Raw genomic sequence first — 13916 nt, forward strand, 5'->3', positions numbered from 1 at the left:
GCTTAAGGAACATCCCTTTTGTCTCTGAGCAGTTTCTGAGGTTTCTCATACTTGGTTTCTTAATTGTTTCTCTCCTCTTTTCAAAGAGACTCAGTGCAAAAGCCAGATTGATGTCATGGCCACCACACTGGGAAACCAAATATGAAGTTCTTCAACTCCTGCTCCAGACCCAAATCCAAGAGCATCACATGCAGGGGGTTCAATTCCCTTATACAACAGACCAGCTCTGTTGACTAGTTTTGACATATGTTCTAGCCAGTTCAGAGAATTTGTTGTGTGGCAGATGTGGTGACTGATACTGCTCATTTCTATTCCCTTCTATAAAGGGGTTTTAAACAGATATGGTCCTAGAAGTAAGTATTTGAGAGATTATTCCATTCTTTGATCCCTTTCAGTCCTCAAATTTCCTGTTTCTTGCACACTGGCAAAGCAGTATAGGAGAAGTTGGTGGGCAGTGAATTTGAAACCAGCTGGTTAGCGCCCTCTTTAAGTATGAACACATGGAGATCTCTGTACATGCTATGAAGACACCTGCTCCATTGTCACATTGCTCATGTGAACACTGGTGGATCTGAAGAGAATGGTGTGTGATGATTCTACACATGAGCAAGAAGCCTGATTATTTTAGGGTACTTGCTTTTGTGTAGAGCCTACATTGAAGGACGCCCTACAGTCTGGGAGTCTTCTTTTGGTTTTGTGAATGATACTGATATAGACTAGGCACACACTAGTATATGTACAAACCCAGAGGCTATAATATCAGTGAGTGAGTCAGACATATATGTGGAGGTATAAGCAGAAGCACTTCCTTCTGATGTTACACTGTTGTCTTTTGTTTTTCTTCAGGTCTGAAAGTAGGAGAAAGGACAGTAGTTCAGAATGAATGGATGGAAGAAAAAGTTCCAATTATTGTTGCTACTATTAGTTTTGGAATGGGTGTTGACAAAGCGAACGTCAGGTGTGTGTGCGCAGTGTCGTGCCTAACGTATTATATGTAAATATAGTGTGTTTAAAGCAAAGCAAAAGCAAAGTGTGCTACTTTATATACTACCCCATAGTACACTCTCTGGGCAGTTTACAATTTAATTATGCAGGCTACCCCAACGAGCTAACTTCTGAAGGATAGAAGGCTGAGTCAACCTTGAGCTGGCTACCTGGACTTGAACCCCAGGTCATAAGCACAGTTTTGGCTGCAGTAAAGCAGTTTAAACACTGCACCACAAGGCTCCTTATTTACTGATAAGCATTCTGTTTTTTTGTTTCCTCTAACAGCCCACTGTGTGGGATTTGCAGGACAATATGCAAGCAAAATTACACAGATTCACTCTGACATAGAGGCTGTAGTTGATACAAGTCCTGTGGATGTAACTTTGGCCCCTGCTTGTCTTGTTGTAATAGGTACATTTCAGTTGGTGCAGCCTGAGGGATGTGGACAGGATTCTTGGGGAAGTGAAAGCCACCACATGTGTGCTAGACTTTTCCTGTCTTAAAAAGCAGTCAGAGGCGGATGGCTAAGTGGGTAAATGGAATGGCGAATGGCTCCTTTCAGCAGAGTAGGATCCCAGCATGCTTAAAGGGAGGCAGTAGTAAGACCATTTCTGAAAAAGCCCTCCTTGGATCCCACAACATTAGATCATCACTGGTCAGTCTCTAATGTTCCATTCTTGAGCAAGGTACTAGAACAGATATTAACTTCTCAGCTCTAGGAGTTCCTGGATGAGATGGATCATCTAGATCCATTTCTGTCTGGCTCCAGGCCTGGTTATGAGACGGACACTGCTTTGGTCACCTTGGTGGATGATCTATGCTGGGAACTGAACTGGGGAAGTGTGTTCCTATTGGTTCTGCTGGATCTCTAGCAGCTTTTGATACAGTCAACCACAGTATCATTCTGGGTCTTTTCTTCTGAACGGGACTTGAAGGCACTGTTTTATGGTGGCTCCAAGTCTGCAGCTTGAATGAACTCCAGGAAAAGTTTGGGGAGCTTGTTACAGTGTGATGTTATGCTTAAGTTGGCCTTAGGTTGGTATGTGTTTTTGTTTTTTATGTGTTAGAAAAAATGTACTGTTTTATAACACATAGATTTGTTGCACACTGGAATATTCCCAAATCTATGGCCGGATATTATCAAGAATCTGGAAGGGCTGGAAGAGATGGAAAGCCATCCAACTGTCGCCTGTATTATTCTCGGAGTGACAGGGATCAACTCACCTTCCTTATCAAGAAAGAAATGGCTAAGCTCCAGGTAAGACCCTTGTGTAGCATTGTTCAGTGTAGTTCTTTTCTTTTCTTTACATTTTTCTTTCTTTTTGCCAAATTATCATATCTTAGATTGAAATCAAGTACAGTAGTAATTTGCAGGAATTTGGTGAATCAATTCCTCTGTAAGTTCCATTGATTCCATGGGCCACTCTAGTTATGACCTACTGCTGGATTTCAGCCATTAAGTGGAAAATATACAGCCTTCAGATTGTGCCACTGACATCTAGGAGGAGCTGATTGTAAGGCTGCTTGTTATGAAGATTGCTGGAAATGTTTTGAAGGCAATGGGAAGCATGAAGTCAGAAAATTTTGTCAGTGTTGTACTACATGGAGTAGAGATGCATTTGCAGCATTGTAGCTTTACATACTACAGTGGTGCCCCGCACAGCGAGGTTAATCCGTTCCGGATTAACCTTCGCTGTGGGAAACATCGCACTACGGAACAGAAAAAGGCATTGGAACACATTAAACAGTGTTTAATGCGTTCCAATGCCATAAAATACTTACCATTGTGCGATGTTTCCCAGGGGCCGGCAGCCATTTTCGCGCCCTCCCCTCGCACAACGAGGGCGCCAAAATGGCTGCCATCAGCTGTCCGGCGGGTCCAAAATGGCCGCCGGAGCAGCCGAAAGGGCCCGGGGTGCAGCGTTTTCGCGCCCTTGGTAAGCAAGGGGAGCACGCGAAAACGCTGCCGGAAGCCCCGAAATGCTTGCGCGCAGCCATTTCGGGGCTTCCGCAGCGTTTTTGCGCGCTCCCCTTGCTTACCAAGGGCGCGAAAACGCTGCACCCTGGCCCCTTTTGGCTGTTCTGGCGGCCATTTTGAAGCCGCAGAACAGCTGATCGTCAGGTCGCAAAGCGAAGGTCGGTAAGCGAGAAGCTTACCGACCTTCGTTCTGCGATTTCCCGCCTATACGGGCACCGTTTTGCGATCGCATTTGCGATCGCAAAAACGGCCTCGTAGAGCGAATTCATCGCTCTACGAGGCGCCCGTTGTGCGAGGCACCACTGTACTTAGTTTCAGGGAGCTGGAGAGGAATTTAATATTTGTCTGGTTGGAATGCCATTATGTAGCTAGCGATTAGGTTACATACTTATAAAGAAAATAGTTGCTTCTGAATCAGTAGTTATGGATAGTTTGCTTATTCATTGTTGCCTTTCCTCAGGAGAAACGAGGCACCTTGAAAGAATCTGATAAAGCTATGCTAAGAGACTTTGATGCAATGGTGGCCTTCTCTGAAGAGCTGGGGTAGGTATTTTTGTTCAAGAGGGATTGCATAAATAGATCTTTATTTCTTCAGAGTTGATATTTTGGGAGCTTTGTTTTCTCTAATACGGACAATCTTTCATGTAAGGTCATTATTTGATATTGGGAATAAATGTGTAATGGCAGCATATATTGGTTGTATTGCTTTTGCTGCTTTTTTGCAGGAGGCCTGATGTGGCATCTGCTTGGTAAATTGCTATTTATTTATTTATTTTTTTTGAAAACTCACTGATTTCAGCTTCGTCCTTTAAAGAAAGAACGATAATATGAAGCAGAACTGCTTGATAAAAAATATAAGTTGAATATTCCTTCACCAAAAACCTCTTTCCTACTGCAGTCCATTGATTGATGCTTTCACATAGAAGCTAGAAATACTGAGCCCTTTGGAGAAACAGATGCAATGTGCAGAAATTGAACAGTGGGCCTGTAATTAGAGGTACCTAGAGTACAAATTATAACCTATACTAAACTGAACATACTGCATTTAAAACAAATTGCTATGTTGAAGTCCTTGAGCCCTCATTTATAGTGATGCAGATTGCTGTCTCTGGGTGAATATGAATAGGCCCATAATCTAACACCAGATAGCCATATGGCATGGCAAAGATGAAAATGAATGATAGCTTTCATACATTCTCAGTGTCTTAAGTAGAAGACACCGTGTTGAAATAGTGCTCTCCAACATTTGGGTAATATTGCATATGAATTGTTATACAAATTGGATAGGCTTTTCTGAAGTAACTTTACCTGTTTTACTGAGGGCTGGACTAAGTATTGAATAATTGAGGATTGGTTGGAAGAAAGGGTCACTTCTGTTTTTAAACCTGCTTCTAATTTGTAACAATGAAAGCCACAGTCCTGTACTACGTGGCACAGTTGTAGTTTCCAGTGAGACTGGTAGATGGTTTTCATAACAACTGCCCGTGCTGTCCATTCTTCTGGTCTAGTGCAAGGGTAGACAGCTCTCAGGGTTTGGGTGAGTGTACTGCGGCCTGGCATTTTTAAGGGGGAGATGTGCAAGTGTGATTTCCAGCTCACCCCCAATTTTTGGCTTTAAAATTGCTAATTATGTTTTTAAGGGGGATCATTAATTTTTTCAGGCCATTTTTGAGGTGGTGCTGTTTCTGTTTTAAACCCGTGAGTGTTCCCATCAACTGGAAGTGATTTTGATTTGAAAGCAACCACAATGTGATCGGTTCTTACCATGCATCGAGATATCTCAGTCTTTTTGCATTAAATACAAACAGCTTGCAAGGTGGATATAACTTTAGAGACATTTGGAAAATGAGAGATAATGTGAATGATATTGCCATTTATCATTTGTAATGCTTGAAATGTGATTTGCTGATCTTTTGCTTTTTGATTCTTTAACAATGATTTAAAAATAGCAGTTTATTAGTCAGGTTACAATTGCTTTTTTTTTAAAAGCTAGCCTTGAATTAACAACTTGGCAACAGCGTGATTCTTTAATGCAGATTTCAGGTTATGTCAAAGGTTGTGTGTCTTTGTAAATTTCCATAGCAGCACCAATTTCCGCAGTCATAATTCTCTTGTACATGTGCAATGAGGGTGAAAAGAAGCAATGATACTCCTCCTTGCTTCATTCTGTAGCACTCTAGAAATTCCACAGGTCAGGTTGCTCTTGCTACTTATATGGGCCCTGATTTATTCCTTGGAGTCGAGCAACAGCCGAAGATCAAAGCAAATAAGGTGAGGGTAATGATGACTGTGAAGAATGAAGCAATCACCACCAGTCCCGCAAGAGCCCAATCATTTGTCAGGATCTGCGTTTTCAAATCTTCCAGAACTTGAGAAGTTGTTTGCATTGTTGCTGACATGGTTCCCATTCTCTGGAGAATTAACAAAATGGAAGAAATGATATCTACATATATTGCAGCTAATTGGCTTGATTATTACCTTTTCCTTGCCTACTGAAGCATTTTCAGGGCAACCAAGAATAGTAATATAATAAAAGCATAAACATACAGAAAAAGCATAAACTATAGGCGTAAGAACAGCAGAGACGGTTGCAGCATAATTGCCACAATGTCAGGGTTATAGGCGGGCCAGAGATGACTTGTTAGCTTTTTGATAGCCCCTTCACTGTTTTCAAAAGGCTATGTAGTGCCAAAATTTGGCTAAATTTCTTGAGAATCAGTCTTTAAAGCTTCGTACAGTATTTTGTTAAGAGTTCCCTTCTTCCTCCCTTATCTGGCTATTATAATGAAGTTTAAAACTTCTAGAAAATACAAAGATCTGTTTTTTGTGCCAAAGAGGTGCACATTTTCACTTGTTGCCTATTTGATATTGGGCTTCTTAGAGATGCAAGTGTATCCACCCTTCTGTGTCTTATCCTTGTAAAAGTATCACTCTTCTGATGTGTCAAAGAGGCAGGAAATACTGGTGTGTTACATTTTAGCTTTTGACGAGTTTGGTATAAAGTATTTTAAGTTGTTTTTCATTGCTCTGATTGTAAAATTGTTATAGAGCTGAGGGTTTTCACTAGATAACTGTAATTGTTCATTAAAATTTTAAAATGTAAAAAAAGAACTTTAAACAGAAAAGAATACTAATTCATATCATTCTGAATTGTCAAGTGAGTCTTCTCTAATAAGATCATGTTCCCTGTGAAATTGAGGTATTTGTTCAAGCAACACTTTCAGGTTTTAGTCATCAGTTGCCAAAAGTGAAGGTCCTTTATAGATGTGTGTTCAGGCTCCCCCCCCCCCCCCCAATATAACAACATGTCTAATCTGCAGAAGTTGCTTTACTTCTGAGCAATGTAGCAGTAGGCACAAGAAGTTTAAAGTGACCTAAAGAACTAGATGAAGAACTGAAGATGATTATCTCATAAGGACTTGTCCTATGTTGTTGTTGCTGCTGCTATATGCTGTCAAATCACCTCCAACTCATGGCAACCCTATGAATTGAGTGCTCTCCAAAATGTCCTGTCCTCAGCTGTTTTGCTCAGTTCTTGTAAACTCAAGCCTGTGTCTTCCTTTAGGGAGTTAGGGGGTCCCATGTACACTGCCAAAAATGAAGTGCAGGCAGTGTTATAGTAGAGCCTCAATTTGCAGGGTTAAAGTGCCAAGTTGTTTTGGTTAGCAGAGATGATGTCATTGGCCTGGTTTTAATATGTGTATGTGTTTTGTTATTTTTGTGGTGGTGGTTGTCATTGAATCTGCTATTTTCCTGTTTTATAAAGTTTGTAAGCTACTTTGAGTGCTACTCTGTGGTCGAAAGGCAGGGCAGAAATGTAGTAAATAATCTGCCAGACTTCTTAGGCTTTTTTGCTTCCTTTTGGTTCAGCTGCAGTCCTTAGAAGGGTATATGAGAGGATTTCCCTCACCAGGAATGAAGAGCTGTGATGCAAAGTATTTTAAAGTCGTGGTCTTGGCTGCAACTCTTTAGCTTTACAAAGACTTCCTCCTGTTGTTCATGTGTATGGCAAGGCGTGGTATTAATGACTGAAATTATTTTGTTTAATTATGTGTGTAGGTGGCAAACATAGTAACGTTCAGCTACAGTCCTTACCGGAATTTGTAAGCACATGCCAAGCCAGTAGACATGCATATACTGAAAGTCTCCTTACATCGAGAATCCCCACAGCAACTTATTAATTGCTAACTAGAAGTGACAGGTTATGTCATTAGCCTTCTGCATGCACAATTAAGCAATAGGATTTCAGCCAATGACCTCCAAGAGATCCTCTCATAAATACCCTTGTTCACATCCTGAAGACCCAAGTCCATACATCTTATATTAATTTTTTAAAACTTTTCTACTGCCTACAACTTCTACCTGGTATGGATGACAACAAATAGAACTGATTCATTGGTATTAGTCAACTCAGTTGCCTGCAATTTGGGGCATCCTTGGAGAGGCAGCTATGCGAATATTGTGATGAGTGCCTGCTTTTCTATTATTGAAAATATCATCAAGAAGTGCTTCTGTTGAATATAGGCAAGGTGGGTGTTCCTCTTCTTCAGTTAACAGTAAAGAAGATACAGAATTGCTCATAAGTTATGCATAATATTTCAATACACTGTACTGTCTGTCTTCTGAGGTCTTGGTATGGAGTTTCTTATTTAGATTAATTTGCCCTTGGCACTATTAGCAGATAGCCAAGTCTGATTGGCTACTTAGTATTATCATTCCACAAGGAAGGTATACTCTGACTGGCTAGGATTACTCAAGGGAGCTGGGAGGTTCCCTTGAAGCAGCCTTACAGAGAGAAAGCAGTGACTGTTACAACTATTTATTTGGCTTTAGTTTGGTTTAAATTGACTATTCCTGGTGGTTTAACTAAATTCCTAATCCCAACTCTGTTAGAGGCAGCCTTGCTCCTGGGCACTCTTCCCTCCACTAGCCAAAAAGAAATTCTTTGAATTTCAAAAAGGCAGAAAAGGGAGGGGGCAGATTGCCTGTGGCTGCCCTCTGTTTTAAGAGATGGCCCATAAATTCCAAACTCTAGCTGAGGCAGAACTTGAAAACAATTTGCATACTGCACTGTCTCCATCTAAGAAGCTAACCTGGCTTCAACATCATCAGCCATGTGAATTTGGGACATTAATAATGGCAAATAAGTTGGAACTACCCACGAGAATTTGATGCACAGCCTTGAAGATGATTTATCATAGAAAGCTTGCTGTTTGTTTTTTGTTTGTTTGTTTTTCTGGGTTTTTTAGTTGTTTTTTATTCTTAATGGTTGATTAAAGGTATCACCTGTTCCTGTATTTGTATTGTTACAACATCTGTCTGTCATCTGTGCTTCAATCCAATTATCTCAGTTGGATGGCATATCTTAGTTCAAAACATGCTCTACAACGTATTTATAGCTTCATTTTGTTCGTTCGTTTGTTCGTTTAGTCGTGTCCGACTCTTCATGACCCCATGGACCAGAGCATGCCAGGCCCTCCTGTCTTCCACTGCTTCCCGTAGTTGTGTCAGTTTCATGTTGGTTGCTTCGCAGACACTGTCCAGCCATCTCATCCTCTGTCGTCCCCTTCTCCTCTTGCCGTCACACTTTCCCAACATCAAGGTCTTTTCCAAGGAGTCTTCTCTTCTCATGAGATGGCCAAAGTACTGGAGCCTCAGCTTCAGGATCTGTCCTTCCAGTGAACACTCAGGGTTGATTTCCTTTAGAACTGATAGGTTTGTTCTCCTTGCAGTCCAGGGGACTCTCAAGTTTCATTTTGTAGTTTCTTTCAATTCTTAAAAACCCTAACAGAAACTTCCAAAGCAACTGTGGCTGAAATTAAAACTTTGTTGCTTAACGTCACATAAGACTGGGGAGGACTGAGTTCTCCAGTTGCTTTTCAAATTGGATTATGTACAAGCCTATTGTTATGCCATCTAAATAAAGCTTGACATCTCTTTGGAAGCAGCCTGTACTTTTAATTCCCCTACTATGTTCTATTCTCAGTGAAAGGATGTGTGGATTATTCCCTCACTTTGAATTTGCTGTTGTGCAGAAAGATTGAAGTAACTGGGGAGCAGGCAGAATGAAACATCAGCTAAATTTCAGTGTGCTTGTATCTAGCTCTGCTTTCTGAATGTTGTCCTAAACGCTGCATAGAAGAGGAAGGGATTATGGAGAATGTAATTCCTTTCTCCCACACAAAGCCATGCTTAATTTGAGTCCCTGAGACACGCTCCACTTATCACTTGTCTGCACCAGCAGCACAAATATTTAGATAATGCTTCCTTGTTGTAATAAAACCATTTGTATCAGCAAGATTATTTATGCATTGCTCTCTTCAGCAGACTAGTTGAAAAAGAAACAGAAGATACACTCTTAGAAAGTTTATCTGCAGGCTCCGTATGGTATTTTGCAAGCTGTTTCCCACAAAAGGTTGGCTGTATCACAGAAATAATGAGAAAATAATGCTCATGTCTTAATAAGATAGACTGTGTTGAAATGTGATAAGTACTTGTTGAGCCTCCTACTAAATGTTGAAATTTGAAAAATGAAAGAAGACTTTCTTCTTACCTGACACTCTGTGCAGGTTCCTTGCTTGAAACTCTACCAAAGACACAGTTCTTGCTAGAAGGAGTTTCTTTAGTGTGCGAACAGTGAATAGGCAGTATCTAATACAATATTTCCTTGTACAAAGGAGATGAAAAATATCTACTGGTCATGTTAATAATTAGCTAATTATAAACATGACCAGTAGATATTTTTCACCTCCTTTGTACAGGCTTCTAAAAGGCTGAGGCTTATCTCAGCTCTTGAATCAAATGTCTAAGGTTTCATTTCATCTATGGTTAAATGTCTATAATATTTGTCTTAGAAGACACATTAGAGAATATGCAGTTAAATATTTTATTTCAGTTTGCTTTGATCCTTTAGAATTTAGATGGAATAAATCTGGTATTTATGTCTCAAACTGTATTATATCAAACTCAAAGCTGTCATGATAGATACCCAGTTTTCAATTATGACCAGGTACATTTGCTTGGTAAGCTTACAGCTACAGGACATGGCAGCCCCAGTTTGCCCCACAGAAGCTAGTAATTATATGGGGTTCTTTCTAGCCATCATATCTGCTTACTCTCCCATTTCATTTGGAATTGTACCTTTCTACAGAAATTCTATAAAATAATAATAATAATAATAATAATAATAATAATAATAATAATAATAATAATAATAATAATAATAATAATAATAATAATAATAATAATAATAATAATAATAATAATAATAATAATAATAATAATAATAATAATAATAATAGGGCTTTATAGGTAATGACCAGCACTTTGAATTGGGCCCAGAAACGGACTGGTAGCCAGTGCAATTCTTGTAACAGGTGTGTTATAGGCTCCCTGTTGCTGGCCCCAGTCAGTAGTCTGGCTGAGCTTTGCACTAGCTGAAGTTTCTGAACTGCCTTCCAAGGCAGCCCCACATAGAGCATGTCACAGTAATCCAAATGGGATGTAACTAAGACATGTGTCACTTTAATCAAATGCAACATTATCTGTATCTGTTCTCTATTATAATGCTATCTTTTGTGTAACTACTCAAAAGTAGAGTCCATTGAGCTCATTGGGGCTTACTCTTTTAAGTTATTGGGTATAGGATTGCATAGTCTTTTTTTCTCTCTCTTAGCGAAAAATCTCACGTCACTTCAGCCTTTCCTCCTAGGGCAGGGCTGTGGAGCTGTAGCCTTCACAAGTTTCCCCACCCTCTCCCAAGGAATGCTTCAGCCCAGGAATGAGGAACCTCATTTGGTCTTGCTACAAGGACCACATGACAACACTGAATGGCACCATGCTGGAGGCAGAGCTCTGCTTCTGACATGAACACCCCACCCAAGAGTGATTTCTCAGACACCATTCATGTGTTATTTCTTACACAACTTCTCATTCCAATGAGGACTGTTTCAAAAGCTTCCATCAGTCCCAACTGATACTTTTAAAAATTCTTCATAGCTGTGGGGAAAATTAAGTTTGAGGTCATAGCCTTGGGGAAAGGAGGTATCCCTCTCTGCCCTAGCAGTAAGCCCCCTCACCACAATATGGCATTAAAGAATCCATGTTCTCCAGTCTCATACCAGTTCTTCCATCATGTTTATTAGTTCTCTTTTGCACTTTTTCAGTCTCCAGTATCTCTCTTACGATGTGATAAAACCATACATAGGCTGAAATCCTGTTACACAGCAGTGGCAAATTGCCACTAATTCAGGGCAGTTTCAGGGCACTCTGTGAATAATACACAGTGTAGGGAGGCCATGTGAAATTGCCAAAAGAAGCCTTTAATCAGTGGCAAATTGCTGATGGTGCTGACATCCTAGTTGCACATGTGGAGCTGTATTTTTATCTTCAGTCACTGTCTTAATAAGTTGTGGCACACTGTCACTTAATTTGTTACTGTTTAAGTACACTAAGTTTGTATTTTTCAGTGAACCTTACACTGTAATCAGGAACAATTACAGCCAATTTTAAGTATGTCAGTATAGAGCTAATATTAAATGTTTTTGAAAAATCCCTCAGAAAAATCTGAAGTCCCTTTACAATCTGGTTAGAATGTTAGCCTCCTGAATAATATAGCATAGCGTTGAAACAAGCCTTTTGAAAATAACCATGGTTTCCTCATTACTGTAACCCAGACTGCTTAGCTGAGATATTCAAAGCCAGAGTCATAGTAGATGACTCTGATGATTGGAAATTAAGACATATTCAATAGTGATTGCTAGTTACTTGCATTGATATGGTGAGGTAGAACACTGGTTCTTAACCTTGGGTTACTCAGGAGTTTTGGACTGCAACTCCCAGAAGCCTTCACCACCAACTGTGCTGGCTGGGGTTTCTGGGAGTTGCAGTTCAAAAACATCCGAGTAACAAAGGTTAAGAACCACTGTGGTAGAATATGAGAAGAGTTATTCATGTCCATGGATGTGTACTCTAGAATAATGTATAAACTGTCATTTTATCTTAATTGACTTCTCATCTAAATAGGGTTTCATAGGTAATGGACATTTTAGAGGGCATTTAAACCAGTTATTTCAAGTACAGGGCATTGGTCTAGTAGTTTGGTGTTATATAGATTTTGTAAACATATGTTATAGCAATAAACTTTATGCAGATGTGTATTTTAGAATTACTTAACAAAAGCAATAATATATAATAAGCAGTGAAAATGCCTAAGCTAGTCTTTAAACCTCCCCTTGCCAGTAATTCGGAGCCCCAGGTGTCTGATTTGAAGACAGGAGAAAGACTGTTAGTCCTCAAAGAATTGGTAGATGATGAGTGTAATTGTTGGGAATGGGAAGAAAGAATTCAGCACTCTCTTCCAGACAAACATGTCTTCCCCAGTCTTCAAAGCAACTACTGGGTGCCATAGTATTTACAAAAGACCATGTGAGATCCTATATACAATGATACCATGGCATGTCTAGTTCCTCCCTCATGTATTGATTGCATTTGTGTAGACTCCATCCTTAGTAGACCCAGAAATGTTTGAGAGGAGAAAGCATTGTTATATCATTGTGTTGTGTTGGTCTTTTGCTCTCTAGACTTGTGCCTGCTGTGCATGTTTAGAGAAGCAGCTGTGTTTTGAAGTCGAGTTAATCTTGGTTCCTACTTGTATGATTGCTGGTTTTGCTTTTCTGTCCCAGCCCTTCTCTGTGAGGGAATGACTCCTAAAACAAGTCACACCCAATATAAATAGGTTGCTCCCTTTTGATCACTCTCTGTAGTCCTTTTTAAACAAATGAAGAAGAGTTGAATTATATATCTCGGACAAGCTTTAAGGCTCCAGGAACAAGCTTAGAGTTGGCTTAATGCAGGCCTGCATATGGAATGGCTTGGCAGAATAAGCATAAGAGTAGCAACCCTGCCCAGTAGTCAACCTAGGGCTTGATAGGTTTGTTTTTTGCAACTTTCCTGGGATTTTGGAAGCTGGAGGGGAAGAATAATCTAGGCATGGTTCTAGGCATGGTAAGCAGATACTGAATTACGTTCAGCTTCATGGTTCAAAAAGTTGTGCAGTAGTGATTCATATATACAATATATATGTGCACATGTTAAAACTGCTGGACCAGAATATCTGATATACCATCAGCCTATTGCAGTTGAGAAAGTTGTACCATAGTTTATCACTAGACATTTGTACTGAGTTGGGAGGTAATTCTGTGTTTTATCCAGACCATATGATTGCTTTGCACATGTTACCAGAACTTGTAACATACAGATAGGCCCACATGGTTGTAACTCATGGCCAGTCACACTCAGTTTTGTTTCATTACTCTATGAATCTATTATTTTATCTGAATTCTGTTTACTAATGTAATATAGTCACTCCTAAAACATTCCACTTCAGCTATTCCTACAAAGATTGTTGATGTTATGAACACGTTTTCTTTCTCCTGTTGCTTTCCTAGCTGTAGTGTGATCATCACTGCTCGAAGAAACAGGGAATGAGATTGAGCATCTACTCTTAGCAGTATAACTGATACCAAGTGTCCTGACTTTCTGATGGTTAGCACTGTCTGTGGTTTCCAGGATCCCTTTTCTCTGATTTGTGCTTTTCCTGCTGTACTTGCAGAAACATCTGTGCAAAAACCATCTGTCAGATATACTTTGATTTGTATTCCTGCGTTGAGCAAGGAGTTAGACTTGATGGCCTTATAGACCCTTCCATCTCCATTATTCTATGATTCTGTGTTGGTCTAGACATTTCAAAGCAAAGCAAAGTCTTGCTAGATTGAAATGTCTAGACCAACACAGAATCATAGAATAGTGGAGGAACACTACAAAAATCTTTTAGGGAATAGTTAGCGCTTGTTAGAGGCTTCTTTGTCAAGTGCAGTCTTTATCGATCAGGAAAAATGAAAACACAAAACTATCAATGGAAGCTTTTAGCTATTGCTTATAACTTTTGGCA

The 13916-nt window shown here is 39.9% G+C and overlaps 1 protein-coding gene and 1 long non-coding RNA gene across 6 annotated transcripts in view; one reads left to right on the forward strand and one right to left on the reverse strand.

Annotated features, from left to right (window-relative positions):
* Window positions 1–13916, forward strand: part of RECQL5 (RecQ like helicase 5) — a 55026-nt gene that overhangs the window by 8271 nt on the left and 32839 nt on the right. For all 5 annotated transcript variants that reach the window (XR_013542025.1, XR_013542024.1, XR_013542026.1 and 2 more), the window contains 3 exons: window positions 847–958; window positions 2083–2245; window positions 3426–3508. Coding sequence is in view for 2 of the 5 variants with exons in the window: in XM_072990537.2 (XP_072846638.2) it covers window positions 847–958; window positions 2083–2245; window positions 3426–3508 (358 nt within the window). In the remaining 3 variants the exon portion in view is untranslated. The remainder of the gene's footprint in view (window positions 1–846; window positions 959–2082; window positions 2246–3425; window positions 3509–13916) is intronic.
* Window positions 4883–10047, reverse strand: LOC140704555 (uncharacterized). The gene is made up of 2 exons (XR_012083808.2): window positions 9519–10047; window positions 4883–5376 (listed from the first exon to the last, which is right to left on the reverse strand). It is a non-coding gene; the product is annotated as an uncharacterized LOC140704555 (long non-coding RNA).

The sequence above is a fragment of the Pogona vitticeps genome, chromosome 2, assembly GCF_051106095.1.
Source record: "Pogona vitticeps strain Pit_001003342236 chromosome 2, PviZW2.1, whole genome shotgun sequence".
Taxonomy (NCBI): Eukaryota; Metazoa; Chordata; class Lepidosauria; order Squamata; family Agamidae; genus Pogona; species Pogona vitticeps.